The 13,681-nt window shown below is 46.0% G+C and overlaps 5 protein-coding genes across 5 annotated transcripts; 4 read left to right on the top strand and 1 right to left on the bottom strand.

The window, feature by feature from the left end:
• Nucleotides 1-1,455: 1,455 nt before the first annotated feature.
• FOMMEDRAFT_149337 (uncharacterized protein) lies at nt 1,456-3,914 on the top strand. The gene is made up of 13 exons (XM_007271635.1): nt 1,456-1,499; nt 1,550-1,615; nt 1,851-1,952; nt 2,014-2,275; nt 2,329-2,352; nt 2,411-2,429; nt 2,488-2,545; nt 2,599-3,145; nt 3,212-3,246; nt 3,295-3,348; nt 3,406-3,427; nt 3,480-3,540; nt 3,601-3,914. Exons 2-13 carry the CDS (start codon nt 1,600-1,602, stop codon nt 3,868-3,870), a joined length of 1,470 nt encoding a protein of 489 aa, XP_007271697.1. The 5' UTR covers nt 1,456-1,499; nt 1,550-1,599; the 3' UTR covers nt 3,871-3,914.
• A 1,833-nt stretch (nt 3,915-5,747) lies between these two features.
• Nucleotides 5,748-8,300, top strand: FOMMEDRAFT_149336 (uncharacterized protein; the record flags this gene model as incomplete). The annotated part of the gene is made up of 14 exons (XM_007271634.1): nt 5,748-5,855; nt 5,906-5,971; nt 6,028-6,145; nt 6,200-6,301; nt 6,367-6,628; nt 6,679-6,702; nt 6,759-6,777; nt 6,838-6,895; nt 6,949-7,495; nt 7,552-7,586; nt 7,636-7,689; nt 7,753-7,774; nt 7,828-7,888; nt 7,952-8,300. 14 exons carry the CDS (start codon nt 5,748-5,750, stop codon nt 8,219-8,221), a joined length of 1,746 nt encoding a protein of 581 aa, XP_007271696.1. The 3' UTR covers nt 8,222-8,300.
• Nucleotides 8,301-8,878: 578 nt separating this feature from the next.
• Nucleotides 8,879-10,498, bottom strand: FOMMEDRAFT_23887 (uncharacterized protein). Its single transcript, XM_007271512.1, has 5 exons — nt 10,161-10,498; nt 9,924-10,102; nt 9,532-9,854; nt 9,087-9,147; nt 8,879-9,004 (listed from the first exon to the last, which is right to left on the bottom strand). The coding sequence occupies exons 1-5, from the start codon at nt 10,399-10,401 to the stop codon at nt 8,924-8,926; spliced, it is 885 nt and encodes a 294-aa protein (XP_007271574.1). The 5' UTR covers nt 10,402-10,498; the 3' UTR covers nt 8,879-8,923.
• Nucleotides 10,499-10,908: 410 nt separating this feature from the next.
• Nucleotides 10,909-12,049, top strand: FOMMEDRAFT_97396 (phosphoglycerate mutase-like protein; the record flags this gene model as incomplete). The annotated part of the gene is made up of 4 exons (XM_007271580.1): nt 10,909-10,954; nt 11,080-11,609; nt 11,673-11,774; nt 11,834-12,049. Coding segments are annotated over 4 exons (894 nt in total), but the record flags the coding sequence as incomplete, so codon positions are not given.
• A 206-nt stretch (nt 12,050-12,255) lies between these two features.
• Nucleotides 12,256-13,646, top strand: FOMMEDRAFT_114545 (voltage-dependent ion-selective channel). The gene is made up of 4 exons (XM_007271633.1): nt 12,256-12,319; nt 12,396-12,791; nt 12,970-13,250; nt 13,312-13,646. Exons 1-4 carry the CDS (start codon nt 12,284-12,286, stop codon nt 13,496-13,498), a joined length of 900 nt encoding a protein of 299 aa, XP_007271695.1. The 5' UTR covers nt 12,256-12,283; the 3' UTR covers nt 13,499-13,646.
• The last annotated feature ends 35 nt before the right edge of the window (nt 13,647-13,681 follow it).

The raw sequence follows: 13,681 nt of genomic DNA, 5'->3' as shown, positions 1-13,681 counted from the left end.
TCTGACTCGGCAAGTTGGGCGTCAGATGCCCAGCATCGTTGCAAATTACCAGTGCCGCATCCATGTGGTGTGGTTGTTTCGCCATCGGGCATAAGTAAGCAGACTCTTTCAATCCTGTAAGCCCCTCATTGCACGAGGTTGAAGTAAGCGGTTTAGCTTTTTTTTGACCTTCAGTTGTTGACAAAGGTGCCGAAGCTTGAATGGGAAGTGAATGAAAAGGGTGTGGGAACAATGTGAGGTAATACTCGATGCACGCTGTGGTAAATCTGAAATCTGACTCTGACCCACACTTTGCAGTCCAGCTACCCACTTTATCTGGCACGCAGAAAAGGCCATCTACCAAGGAAGAGCATTTCAAAATATACAAAGGAGTCGATCAATGCCTTGCAGTACACAGTAGCAACAGGTTCCTCCTCCTTACCTCGAAACTTCTTACACAAGTGTCGTTCACAGGAGAAAAGTTAAAACTGCACTTCTTCCTCTGACAAGGACATACTGACAGCGACAGGACGTGTACTCAGGAAAGAAAAGAAAGAGGAGATTAATAAAAATAAAAATGTTTTGTTGTTATTGATGAATACAGGAATACAAAAGTCAAGTTGTATAGAAATTTATGAGAGGGCGTCAATGATCACTTTATTAAATATTATAAGAAGGCAAGCCAGTCTCAAGTAAAACAGCAGAGTTAATTAGACAGAGGCCGGAACAATGGAAGCAGGATAAGTAAACTAGATGATTCAAGTTGGGTAACCAGGCGAGACAATAGACTGCTGATTGTAGGAGGGAGCACGGGTTGTGGGATGAGACGCTTATTTACTCGTAGGTTCAATGTTTTGTCACCAACAAAAAATTGTGTTCACAGAAGACATGCGTGAGAATAGACCGCAAGTCGGAGGCTCTCTCCGTACAGGACAGTTATTCCAGAAAATACGATAAACGACGGGCGCGCTGTGAACGCTTCTCTTCTCAGATATGACATGTCTCCCAACTTGGGACCTTCACTCCAGCGCTGCAACATACTCGATATAGGAACTCTTGATGCATATACTTAGCAGCGTTCTCTGATGATACTCTTTGCATTAATCAAGGTATGTGTGGGCGGTGGATATTGCGCAGTGCGACATTGGTACATGTGACTTACGTTGTTGCTTCTAACCTGATCATCAGAATAATAATAACATTGGACCCTGTTTCGATGCTTGGATATGAATCACACCGCTTCATTATCTGCCGAGGACTGTGCCGCTTCACGACGCTCCTAGCATACTGCATTCCGGAGTGTTTAAAGACGCGGCCGTATTCTTTAAAAAAAAGGCAAGGAGTGTTTCGTCCACCTTTGATACCACACCAAGTCCAGCCTTAGGCTCCTGTCTTCGTCCCGCATATTGTCAATGCTCATACACTCCTTAGTCTTCTTGTGTTCCCTCACTTCCGCAGCATATGGCAGATCTGGCTATCAGTTGCACACGCGCGATGCAGCAACCTTTAACTGGACGAATGTAAGCTCGTCCATTTGTTCATTACAAGCCCGTCTAACTATCTTTCGCAGCTTACTCCCTCAACAACTTTGAACTGGACAAGTTGTTACGATACTTTCCAATGTGCCCGGCTTGCTGTACGTATTGATCTGCAAGACGCATAATTTCTCAGTTTCTGACCAGCGCGTCTTGCCCAAGGTGCCTATACTTTATTCTGATCCGTCAGGAGCGCAAGCTGCCGTCGCATTAATCAAGCTACCGTCTAACTTGTCGACTACTGATGAGAATTACAAAGGACCAATTCTCTTCAATCCAGGCTTGATTGTCAATTCTGTTAAATAAGGACTTCCAGCTGACTCTTGAATAATAAAGGTGGTCCTGGGGGTTCGGGCGTGCAATACATCCTCGAATCGGGACCCGCGTTTCGTACAATCATCGGTCCAGAGTTTGATCTGATCGGATTTGATCCACGGGGTAATGGACCTCCAGAAAGAGAAAAATATTGTGGTGCTGATCAAATTTGTCACTCGCCCAGGTGTCGGATTTACCACTCCGTCTTTATCCGTCTTCGCAGACTCGGTTGAGGCAGGGGCCTTCTTCACGCAGCGCGTGGTGGACATCAATGCGACCGCTTCTTCTCTAGGGATATCTTTCGCGCAGACAACACTCTTAGGGAAACTTGTCGAAGAGCGTGCAAAAGATGTGGCAAAGATGGTGTCTACGCCTACCGTTGCGCAAGATATGCTTAGCATTATCAATGCAGCCGGGCAAGACAAGCTGCAATACTGGGGTATATCGTCAGTTTATCAGATTAGTCCCAGCGATATTTTTTTACTAATACCTAGTTCAGTTATGGGACGGTTCTCGGGGCAACGTGAGTGGTCATGTTTCCTGTATGTCTCTGAAGACTCCTAAGTGTTTTTTTGCCACAGCTTCGCTTCAATGTTTCCCGTGCGTAATTTGGAGTTTTATATTAGATCTAATGCTGAACGTATTTCCATCCTTGCAGGACAAGGTTGGCCGCGTTATCATCGACGGTGTTGTGGATGCTGAGTCATACTACATGGGTTAGTTGTTTGACACCAATAAGCTAGTGTTTTTAATGACTTCCAATCGAAAGGTAATTGGACTGGATTCATCCTCGACATGGACAAAACATACACCAATATCCTTGATGCTTGTGTCCAAGCTGGACCATCTCTCTGCCCCATATTCGAGAACACTACCGCTCAAGTCCATTCGCGGATCGAAAACATCCTGAACAAGTTACGCACCGAACCTATCCTACTCTTCAACACCACGGCGATCAACTCTCTTATAGTCGACTATGCTGCCGTTCGATTCCAAATAATGAGGGCACTTTACTCACCGTATGTTGATGGTGCTCCGCTCACAGAGGCACTTGCGTTACTTGAGCAAGGCAATGCGAGTTTAATTGTCCAGAATTCGGTTGGGAGCGTGTTCTCTGAATTTCTTGAGAATGAATGCCCAGCACCAACAGGACAACCCTTCGTCGTTGGTGCATTCGAGACCCAGTCAACTATTCTGTGTGGAGACATCGTCACGGATGATGTACAAACCATCGACTATGCCCGGAATGCATACGATACCGCCTCAAAGTTTTCTCCTGAGTTTGCGGGAGCGTGGCTCTCCATTTCTCTGTGCTCGTGAGTTGTGCTCATTTGTGCTCATTTTAGCCAGATTACATCGAATATCAGCTGATATGCTCTCAGAGGTTGGACGCTTCGATCAGAGGATCGGTTCAATGGTGTGTGTAATTAGTTTCTGTGTCATAAAATGCGCTCACCGCGAATAGGTTCTTTTGTGAAAAATACGAGCTATCCGTTGCTACTCATAGGAAATACCCGTGGTACGTACATCTTCTCGGAATCGTCAATACTAGGACTCATTGCCAAACCGTCAACAGACCCAGTGACGCCCTTGACAAGGTGAGTATCTTAGAAGACCCCATATACTAACTTACCAAACGATTACTCCTAGTGCGATGAAGATGTCGAAGGGTTTTGAAAACTCTGTCGTGTTGACACAGAATTCATCAGGCGTAAGTATATGTATTGCAGATCCACGACACTGTTTTTTAATTGACTTCACGACTCATTAGCACACATCCCTTATCGCTGTATCAAACTGCACTTTCCAAGCTGTACGTGACTATTTTGCGAATGGCACCTTGCCCAAGGAGGGGACGATCTGTCAGACCGAAAGCACTATTTTCAACTCAACGTCAATCAACCCGGCTGGAGCTGTGTTCGGGATGCGTGCTAGGGATGAATCGGACTACAATACGGACACGGAAAGTGAATTGTTTAAAGCAGTTCACACATTGCAGAAGGCCAGACAACGTGCAAACGGACGCGGGATGTTCTATTGAAGATACATCTATGTCTAGGGATTCCTACCACCGCATGCATAGACTTTATTACAGTAAGCAGTCGTTAGTAGATAGATGACTCGGATACCCGTGGACTTTCAGTTGAGATAGACCACACTCAAGAATATACGTGACCCGTTTATCTCCAATAAATACTTACAAGCAAACTGTTCCGAGTCAATCGTGTATGGGAAATCGAGTCGAGTAGTGACAATTCGTCACTCCGTTTAACTAATTTAATTTTAACTCGAGAGCAAAGGAGGGGAAGGATTACAGTGTACAAATTAATGTTACATGATGATACACTCCTTGTCCTTGGCACTCTCTTGTAATGCTATTAGCCAGTCTTCGTCCTGTGCACCCGGAAGCTGGTTTTCAGGGAAGGGTTAGACTGACAATGTAAGCTGCAAAGTTGTAGCACAAAGAATGCAAAGTACATATATTTCCGTCGCCAGTCCTATAAAGCTCAGAGCCGAGATTTGCACTCAGACAAATATTGCCTAGTTTTTTAGTGCAAGTCAAATACAGGTGCAAGTGTGCGAAATAGTGTACCCGAGGAATCCCATTTGGGCATGTGGGAAACGTAGATACCCACATGCCGATTTTCCAAGGCCTGTTGGCCTTGGTTAACCACATGTGGGTAATGTGGGTATCTGTTTTTAGTATGCAGCGATCATGTATTAGTTCAGCAATGTACTTTAAGGGTAATATAACGCATATGTGCACTATTTACAGGTCGAAGCGTGAATAAAACAAAATAACAGAATATATAAGTCAAAAAATCTATGTTTGTTGGTCAAGTAAGAGCCAAATGCTTGTCTAAGGTACATTTATACCAAGAGCATTTTTTAGATTCCGAAGCTTTTCTTCAAGTTCAGCAAAGCTCAGAATTTCGACAGACATGCTTGTATGCGGTATTCAAACCAAAACTACTCAGTGAATTTTTTTTCTCCATTGCAAGGGTTGTTTACAGGGACAAATTACTATATTCATGTACAGTGAAACCTCTCATTAAGCATTACTCTTGTTAAGCATAACCTCTCATTAAGCATGACATTTTAGGTCTACCATTACTCTTGTAGACACTAGAATTTTACTTGTTAACAAGCATAACCTCTTAATAAGCATTACTTTTTATGTCCACCAAGGGCAATGCTTAATGAGAGGTTTCACTGTATTATCTAATATACAGTTACCAACATTACCCACACGGCCTTTTCGCACAAGGCCGTTGGTTATGTGGTTATCCACGTGGTTAACCACATGTGGATAACCACATGTGGGTATCATCTGAGTTACCTCGGGTACACTAGTGCGAAATTCGAAAACAAGAGAGTATGACTCAGAGCGTGGGAATAGACTGCAATTCAGAAGCAGTGCATGTTGTCGCACTTTATATTGTGCAAAGTATGACAGGCTACGGGCGCACTGTTGCTTTGCTTTTGTATGACCATGTGCTCTCTCTGGGGCCGGGATAATTCTTATTCCGACGTTACAAAATACTCGATAGAGAAACTCCGGATGACCGCAGCAGCTGTACGGATTCTCCGTTCGACACTATTTGATTTGATATTACTTTTCCCGTTAATCGAGGTATGCCAAGGCAGAAGACATATGAACCCAGCTTTGGTGATTCGATGGCTCCAATAGGAATCAATCTGCTTCGGTAACTGTCGGGCATCAGTGCGCTGGTCTACTGCGCTCCTTGTATATCGGATGTGGGTCCAGTTACTGATCGCAGCTATCGTAGTTTAGTATTTAGAGAGTATAAAAACAGGAGTCCTTTTCAGGAAAAAATAGCAAAAGGGTGTTTCGTCCACTTGTGATACTACACCAAGTCTAGTCTTACGCTCCTGTCTTCGTCCTGCATATTGTCAATGCTTATACCCACCTTGTTCTCCTTGTGCTCTCTCACTTCTGTAGTCCATGGTAGCTCTAGCCATCAGTTGCACGCACGCGATGTAGCAACCTTTAACTGGACAAATGTAAGCTCGTGCATTTGTTCATTACAGGCCTCTCTGACATTCTTTCTCAGCTTACACCCTCAACATCTTTGAACTGGACAAACTGTTACGATGCTTTCCAATGTGCTCGGCTTGCCGTACGTAGCGATATACAAGGCGTATGATCTCTGCTCCTTATCGCATTTCATTCAAGGTGCCTATGCTTTATTCTGATCCGTCAGGACCGCAAGCTGCCGTCGCATTGATCAAGCTACCGTCTAACCTGTCGACTACTGACGAAAATTATAAGGGACCGATTCTCTTCAATCCAGGTACTCGTGCTTTCTGTTGAAAAAGGACTCTCGCCTGACTCCTGAATAATTTAGGTGGTCCTGGAGGCTCGGGCGTGAATTTCATCCTTGAAACAGGAGCCGTATTGAGCACAATTATTGGCCCAGAGTTTGATTTGATCGGATTTGATCCACGAGGTACTGGACCCAGCCAGAAAAAGAGAAAAGCGTTGTGGTATTAATTAAATTCGTCACTTGCCTAGGTGTCGGATTCACCACTCCGCCTTTATCCGTCTTCGCAGACTCGGTTGAGGCAGGAGCCTTCTACACGCAGCGCGTGTTGGACGTTAACGCCACCGCTTCTTCTCTAGGGAGGTCTTTCGTTCAGACAACACTCCTAGGGAAGCTTGTTGAAGAGCGTGCCAAGGATGTGGCGAAGATGGTATCAACGCCTACCGTTGCGCAAGATATGCTTAGCATCATGAATGCAACCGGTCAGGACAAGCTGCAATACTGGGGCTTTTCGTCAGTTTATTCGATTACTCACAGCGATATTTTAATAATACCTAGCTCAGATATGGGACAGTTCTCGGGGCAACGTGAGTGGTTTTGGTTTCTGTACGTATCTAAAGATTACCAACTATTTTTGCCACAGTTTTGCTTCAATGTTTCCTGTGTGTAATTTGGTACCTCATATCGGAACTGATATTAAGCAGAATTTTCCATTCTTGCAGGATAAGATTGGTCGCGTTATCATCGACGGTGTTGTGGATTCCGAGGCGTATTACATGGGTTTGTTGGTTGACGGCAATAAGCCATCGCTTTTACTAATTTCCGGTTAAAAGGTAATTGGACTGGGATGCTTCTTGACACAACCAAAGCATACACGACAATCCTCGATGCTTGTGTGCAAGCTGGACCATCTCTCTGCCCCATATTTGAGAACACTACCGCTCAAGTCCATTCGCGGATCGAAAATCTCGTGAACAAGTTACGCGCCGAGCCTGTCCTGCTCTTCAACACCTCGGCAGTTAACTCAGCTATAATTGATTATGCTACCGTTCGAAATCAAATATTGGGAGCACTCTACTCACCGTATGTTGATGGTGCTCTGCTCACAGAGGCACTTGCCTTGCTTGAGCAAGGCAACGCGAGTCTAATTATCACGGATTCGTTTGGGAGCGCAGCAAGTCAATTTCTTGAGGATGAATGTCCAGCGCAAACAGGACAACCCTTCGTCGCCAGTTTATCCGAGATCTTGTCAACTATTATGTGTGGCGACATCGTCACGGATGATGTACAAACCATCGACTACGCTCGGTCTGCTCTTGAAATAGGCTCGAAGCTTTCTCCTGAGTTCGCGGGAACATGGTTTGCCAACCAGCTATGCTCGTGCGTTATACTCGTTTTGGTTAGGTTACATGGAATGGCTACTGATATACCCCTAGTGGTTGGACGCTTCGAGCAGAAGATCGGTTCAACGGTGGGTGTATTCGGATTCTACGTCATGAAGTGTACTCACCTTCAATCAGGTTCTTTCGTGAAGAATACAAGCTATCCATTGCTATTCATAGGGAATACTGCTGGTGCGTACCTTTCTCTCGAATCCGTTAATACAGGGACTCATGACTCCAAATTCGCCGAATCAGACCCAGTGACACCGTTGGCGAAGTAAGTATCCTCAGAAATCTCCAAAATTCGACTTACCAAATTTGTTCAATTAGTGCAATGAAGATGTCAAAAGGCTTCGAAAACTCCGTCTTGTTGACACAGAATTCGTCAGGCGTAAGCATATATATATATTGCAGATCCACTGCCACATTCCCTATTGACTTTACGATTCAACAGCATTCATCCCTTGCTGCCGCATCACCATGCACTTTCCAAGCAGTAAGTGCATATTTTGCGAACGGTACCCTGCCCAAAGAAGGCACGATCTGTCAGATCGTAAACACGATTTTCAACTCGACATCAAACTCTCCAGTTGCAAGCATGAACATGTTGCAAGGCAGGGATGGACCTGCTCACAATGCGGACTCGGAAAGCGAATTGGTCAAGGCAGTTCGTATATTGGAGAAGGCTAGACGCCGTGCGACTGGACGCAATATCCTCTTTTAAAGATATATATGCCTCTGGGGTTTCTTGGTACCGCATACTAAGACTTTATCGGACATTTGTCGATAGTCAGATGGCTTGGAATACAATGGACATTTAGTTGTAATAAACAATTAGTATATGTGACCTGTTTAAGTACAGTTAATACGTATAAACAATCTATTTATTGTAATTGTCGGACCAGTAGGTCATCAGGAAGTTGGTTTGTCGCAAAACCCAAAGGACCTGTGATCTGAAGAGGGGGACATGGTATGCTTGCAAAAGTAGTACTGGTAAGTTCTATGCAGTATGTAACTTATCAAATTTCTGTTCTGCTCTTTACACTCTAGCCCTTAGGCTTATCTAACTCTAATAACCTGCAACTCAATGACTAGTCTACCCATGCCTGCAAATATCAGCTTGAACAATTCACATTATATTGTTGCTTGACTCTATCCAGACAGAGAACTATTGTTTCTCAGATATATAGGTTGAGCAAGAGATTGATATGAGGCGTTTTGCTAGTGTGTATGTCCATTGAAGTTACTCAATGTATCAGTCGTTGAATTGGATTAGAACAATTGCGCTATTGATCCATCCTTGCCTACTATATGAAAGCACTTTGCCTCTGACTATAATTAGAGGTGTTAGAAGCGCTTGAATCCATCCCATTGAATTAATGCGACACTGAAGTAGAAATTGAAAGCTACGATGTGAACATTAACATTACATGACAACACACTCCTTCTCCTCTTTGGCACTCTCTTGTAAAGCCCTTAGTCGTTCTTCGTCTTGTGCGCTCAAAAGCTAGTTACCAGGATAAGTCAGATCAGCATAAGCCCCCAGTTATTAGATAGTAGAAAGAAGTATGCGAAGTGGAAGGACGTACCCCTTTTCGTTGTCGGTCCTCCAAAGCTTTGAGCTGAGATTTGCGCTCGGAATTTGCCCGGCTTTATTAGTGCAAGTAAGTTATTGGTATGAAGTTTGTGAAGGAGGTAAGGGAGGAAAATAAGTAGGGTAGAATTATTAGCGAAGTACAATAATGAATTGTGAATACAGTGAGGATGAGAGATAAATGATAGCGATACAGTATGTGATAAAACAATCAAGCGCGTCCGAATAGAGGCCGAGGGACAAACGAAGACGGGTCGAAAAGCGTAGAAGTTGTCGGTTGTGCACAACGACCATTCGAGATCGGCACCGTCGGAGATGGCGGAGAGGCCGGAGTAATTGCGGGTGCAGCGTCGTCATTGAATTGAGATTGAGAAGCATGCGATTCAGGACTGATACATTTTGAGAACTCCCTGAAGCGAGGTGAAGGAGAGTTTACGCACCGGTCCTTCGCCGAGAAGGGTATTTTGGGCTTGGAAGTCCCGGTAGAGGTGCTGGACGATGAGCTTGACGCTGCAGCAAGAGCGGGTGCAGGCTGAACGGTTGATGGTGATGATGATGGAGTGGTATTGCCAAGATTAGTAGAAGCGAGGGAACGTTTGATGGCTGCCATTGCTGCTGCACTCTTCACTGAAGTTTGTTGCGAGATATTTGCTAGCGGATTTGCGTGTTTCGTAGATGCAGATGAAGGTGCGGGTGTGACAACGGCGGAACAGCCATGTTCCGTTGGGTATCTGTGAGGAGCGCAGAACTGCTTACGGCAATTCTAAACACACCGAGTATGTATGAGTATTCTGCGTCGAGGCGTTGATAATCAGTTAGGGAGAATACGTACCGTGCAAGTGATAGGCTGCCAAAGTGGCTTTCCACAACGCGCTTTCGCACATGACGGAGTGGTCGACTTCTTGGCAGCTTTGCCAGTCATGACTACACACTCCTCATCGACATGTCTACCAAGCTTAATATTCGGATCCTCGCCAGGCGGGATAGCAATAAGTTCAGAGCATAATGGACCTATATGGTGCATCAGCATAATCAATGAAAGTGGCTGAGCAGAGGTAATGATACGCACATTCAAGTGCTCTACGGTCAGCAGCGTTCGCATCCCACTTCTCGCATGAGTGACTCTCCGGAAGACGGTGGTCCTGACAGAACCGCTTGTTGCAATGGTCACATACGAAGGGCAAGTAGTCGACGACAGTGCATTTCTGCTGGACAGCCGAGCATTGCTGTCCAATGTTGAGTAGTTCGCCATCAGGTCGATCTGGAGCAACGGCGAAAGCAGCGCGAGAGTCGGATGGGGTGCCCGCCATGATGAAGGGAGTTCTAGGTAGAGTGACAAGGTAGCTCGTCGTGGTATAAAAGAGAAGGACGCGTCAGCACTGGTATGCACTGTGCCCACCAACGCGCGGCCTAAGCCAAGGGCTGGCCTGAGTGGACGCTCGAAGCCCGGTAAAAGGCAGCGGAACAAAGTTACCGGCTTACGAAAGCGATTGCTTACTAACACACCCTATTATGCGTCCGCTAAGATTGTTCCGACCTTTTGTTGTGACTCGGTACGCCGGAGAGCAAAAGCCGAAAGAGCGAGGAGGCTTTTGAACACGTTGACTTTGGACCACTCGCTTGTAGGTCCAGCATACTAATACCCTTACCGCATAATGTCCTTGGTGACCGTTACATTTGTATGTCTGGCATATTTTCTTATTTATTCCTGTCTTCTGAATGTGGCGTGAAAACAAGGTTAGGCATGGCGAATCAACAGATAACTTGGTAAAGTCCTAATATTTCTCTAAATTGATCACCACTTGAACTTGTTCAAGAAATCAGTATGGGCAGGCTGGCAAGATGCGCCACTGTCAAATCATGGTGAATTTCTCGCTCAATCAGCCTATATGCACTCTTATATGCCATATTTTCAGGAATGAATGTATGCAGTTAACATATTTATACCTCTCGAATCTATTGAACTTACCGCCAAAAACATCAGCAAGCGAGAGCGGCGGCCGCATATTTCGCATCAACCAATACTCACTTTACAGACATATATGCCTCGCCTCTCAAACGTGCATTTGACACCGCACAAGCGATTCTTACTGAGCAACCAGAGCCCAAGCCTTCCTTTTCCGCGTCTCCAGATGTACGCGAGCAATACTTTGGAATTGCAGAAGGTAAGGCATGGAGCCTAAAGATGGACGAGGACACCACGCGCGAAGAAATGTATGCGCAGGGGATATTTCCGATCTTAACCGGACGCTCGGAGAAGTTCCCAGGTGGGGAGAGTCTTGATGACCTTCAAGCACGCTGCGAGAAAGCCGTTAACGAGCTCGTTGTACCACTTATATGGAATGCTGCTCAGACAGGGAAGAAAGCACACATTGCGATCGTGAGCCATGGATTATGCATTAGTGAGCTTATTGCGGTACTGGTGCGGAAGGACCGGAATGCACAAGCCGGAGCTCATGGCGGGAAGTGGACAGGGTTAATGAACACAGCATGGTCGAGATTAACGATCGACATAGCCGTGAGTATGAGCAAGCCTGGCTTTGATAATCACTGATAAACTACTGACGGTTCTTTGCAATAGGGCTGGAAGGAAGGCGAAACACTCGCAGTTAATCCGACAGACCCACTTCCTCTACATATCAAGGTCACTCATACCAACGAGCATTCTCACCTTGATAGAGTGGTACGCAATTTTAATCTGTGCGTTCTTTTAGATTTAGCCTGATTCTCTTTTGTAAACAGAAACGGCAGCATGGCGGTATAGGGAGCTCGGCATATGACCCTTCGCAGAAAGACATCCGTGCCTACTTTGGCGGAGCTACCATCACCCCGAATGACGTGAAGGACAGTGGGACTAGTGCACCACCACGGTCACCTGTTGAAGTTGAAGAGGGGAGAGCAGTAAGCAACGTCTTTGACGAGGTGGAAGTATCGCAGGAAAGCAGTGATAAGTCGTAGATTAGAAATTACTTTTAGTGCCAGAGTGAGCTAGTAGATTAGTAGATGTGAGCAAGACTAGAGAATAGATGTACTGGTTCTCTATCTAGACTCTAGAGCTTAGAAGTTCCGAATCGCCGAGGTAAACCGTATAGCACGTGCGCAGATCCTTACATAATCCACGCACAAAATCCTCGCCGACCGATGACGAGCATCCAAACGTTTCCCAACCTCCACCCACTTGCTCTCGTCGACATGTCTCTCCCACAGCCCGTTCCGCCATCCTGGAAAGTGGGTTTTCTCTTTTTACCTTTATCAAGATATGTTTTTCTTTGGCTAGAATATTGATATATGTGTTTGTTTCTAGGATCTCGGCAAGTCCTCTAATGACTTACTTGGCAAGGACTTCCCGATTGGCAGCACCCAACTCGAGGTCAAGACGACCACCCCATCTGGTGTCGCGTTCAAGGTCAACGGCACATCGATTCCTTCAACTGGCGTGAACGCAGTCGCCGAGACGAAGTACACCGACCGCAAGCACGGGCTCACGCTCACGCAGTCTTGGACAACCGCCAACGCACTCACGACGAATGTCGAGCTCGAAAACAACCTTGTCAGCGGACTCAAGCTCGACGCAAACGCGACTATCACTCCGGGATACTCTGCTGGAGAGAAGGTCCAGCCATCGTCAAAGAACGTGCTCCTAAACGCCGCGTACAAAACTCCTGGCTTGCACACCCGTGCGAACCTCAACCTCTTCAAGGTAAGTTTTACTTTTACTTTTTTTCCGTTAACACTTCTGTCTATTACACTTGTTCCTGTCCGGCGGTGACCCGTCATCCGGAGATTCGGGAAAAGTCGCGTCTTTTTTTCCTTTCTACTTCGCTCTGACACGCGACACGTCGAAATGACACGCTAATCTTGTCGCGTTACGTGATTAGGGTCCTACCTTCACTGCTGACGCTATCCTCGGCCGCGACGGCTTCTTGCTCGGTGCTGAGGCGCAGTACAACGTCAGCACCGGCCAGATTGCTGGCTACGCTGCCGGTCTTGGCTTCAGCGCTCCAGAATATGCTGTTGCGCTCCTCGCGACGAACAAGCTCTCACAGTTCACTGCGAGCTACTATCACCGTGTAAGCCGTGATGTGGAGGCTGGTGGACGTGCAATCTACAACTCCAAGAAGCCTGCTGATGGTGTTTCCCTCGAAGTTGGCACCAAGACGTAAGTGCTTATCTCATTTATATCCGCATTCTTTACAAGGTACTGATTTTGTAATTCGCAGTTATCTCGACCAGGCTGCATTCATCAAGGCGAAGATCAACAACACTGGTGTTCTCTCCCTTGGTTACACTCAGGCTCTCCGTCCAGGTGTAAAGGCCTCCTTTGGTCTCGCACTCGACACGACGAAGCTCAACGGTAACGACGCCGCAGCGCACAAAGTCGGCGCGTCCTTCACCTTTGAATCCTAAACCCTAAAGAAGGACAGATGCCCCATAGTCTGTTTGCTTAGATAGAGCAGTGTAGTTCTGGCATTAATATCCTCAATCTCTACTCATACGTACGAACATGACACGTTGCCGGCATTCACGCGTATATACACAAAAAAAGTTACCATGCAACGACCTGAACGAATCCGAATTCTCAGCTCAGGC

This window comes from Fomitiporia mediterranea (genome assembly GCF_000271605.1).
Source record: "Fomitiporia mediterranea MF3/22 unplaced genomic scaffold FOMMEscaffold_18, whole genome shotgun sequence".
In the NCBI taxonomy this organism is placed as follows: Eukaryota; Fungi; Basidiomycota; class Agaricomycetes; order Hymenochaetales; family Hymenochaetaceae; genus Fomitiporia; species Fomitiporia mediterranea.
This window is presented reverse-complemented; position numbering and strand designations above follow the sequence as displayed.

Excerpts from the sequence above, each read along its gene's own strand:
- FOMMEDRAFT_149337 (XM_007271635.1), top strand. Across the intron at positions 3,428-3,479 it reads CCAGTGACGCCCTTGACAAG|TGCGATGAAGATGTCGAAGG; the intron begins GTGAGTATCTTA and ends GATTACTCCTAG. Across the intron at positions 3,541-3,600 it reads TGACACAGAATTCATCAGGC|CACACATCCCTTATCGCTGT; the intron begins GTAAGTATATGT and ends ACGACTCATTAG.
- FOMMEDRAFT_23887 (XM_007271512.1), bottom strand. The coding sequence starts at position 10,401 with ATGGCGGGCACCCCATCCGACTCTCGCGCTGCTTTCGCCGTTGCTCCA. Across the intron at positions 10,103-10,160 it reads TGACCGTAGAGCACTTGAAT|GTCCATTATGCTCTGAACTT; the intron begins GTGCGTATCATT and ends TGCACCATATAG. Across the intron at positions 9,148-9,531 it reads CCCTTCTCGGCGAAGGACCG|CCGGGCAAATTCCGAGCGCA; the intron begins GTGCGTAAACTC and ends GCACTAATAAAG.
- FOMMEDRAFT_114545 (XM_007271633.1), top strand. The coding sequence starts at position 12,284 with ATGTCTCTCCCACAGCCCGTTCCGCCATCCTGGAAA. Across the intron at positions 12,792-12,969 it reads CGAACCTCAACCTCTTCAAG|GGTCCTACCTTCACTGCTGA; the intron begins GTAAGTTTTACT and ends TTACGTGATTAG. Across the intron at positions 13,251-13,311 it reads CTCGAAGTTGGCACCAAGAC|TTATCTCGACCAGGCTGCAT; the intron begins GTAAGTGCTTAT and ends TGTAATTCGCAG.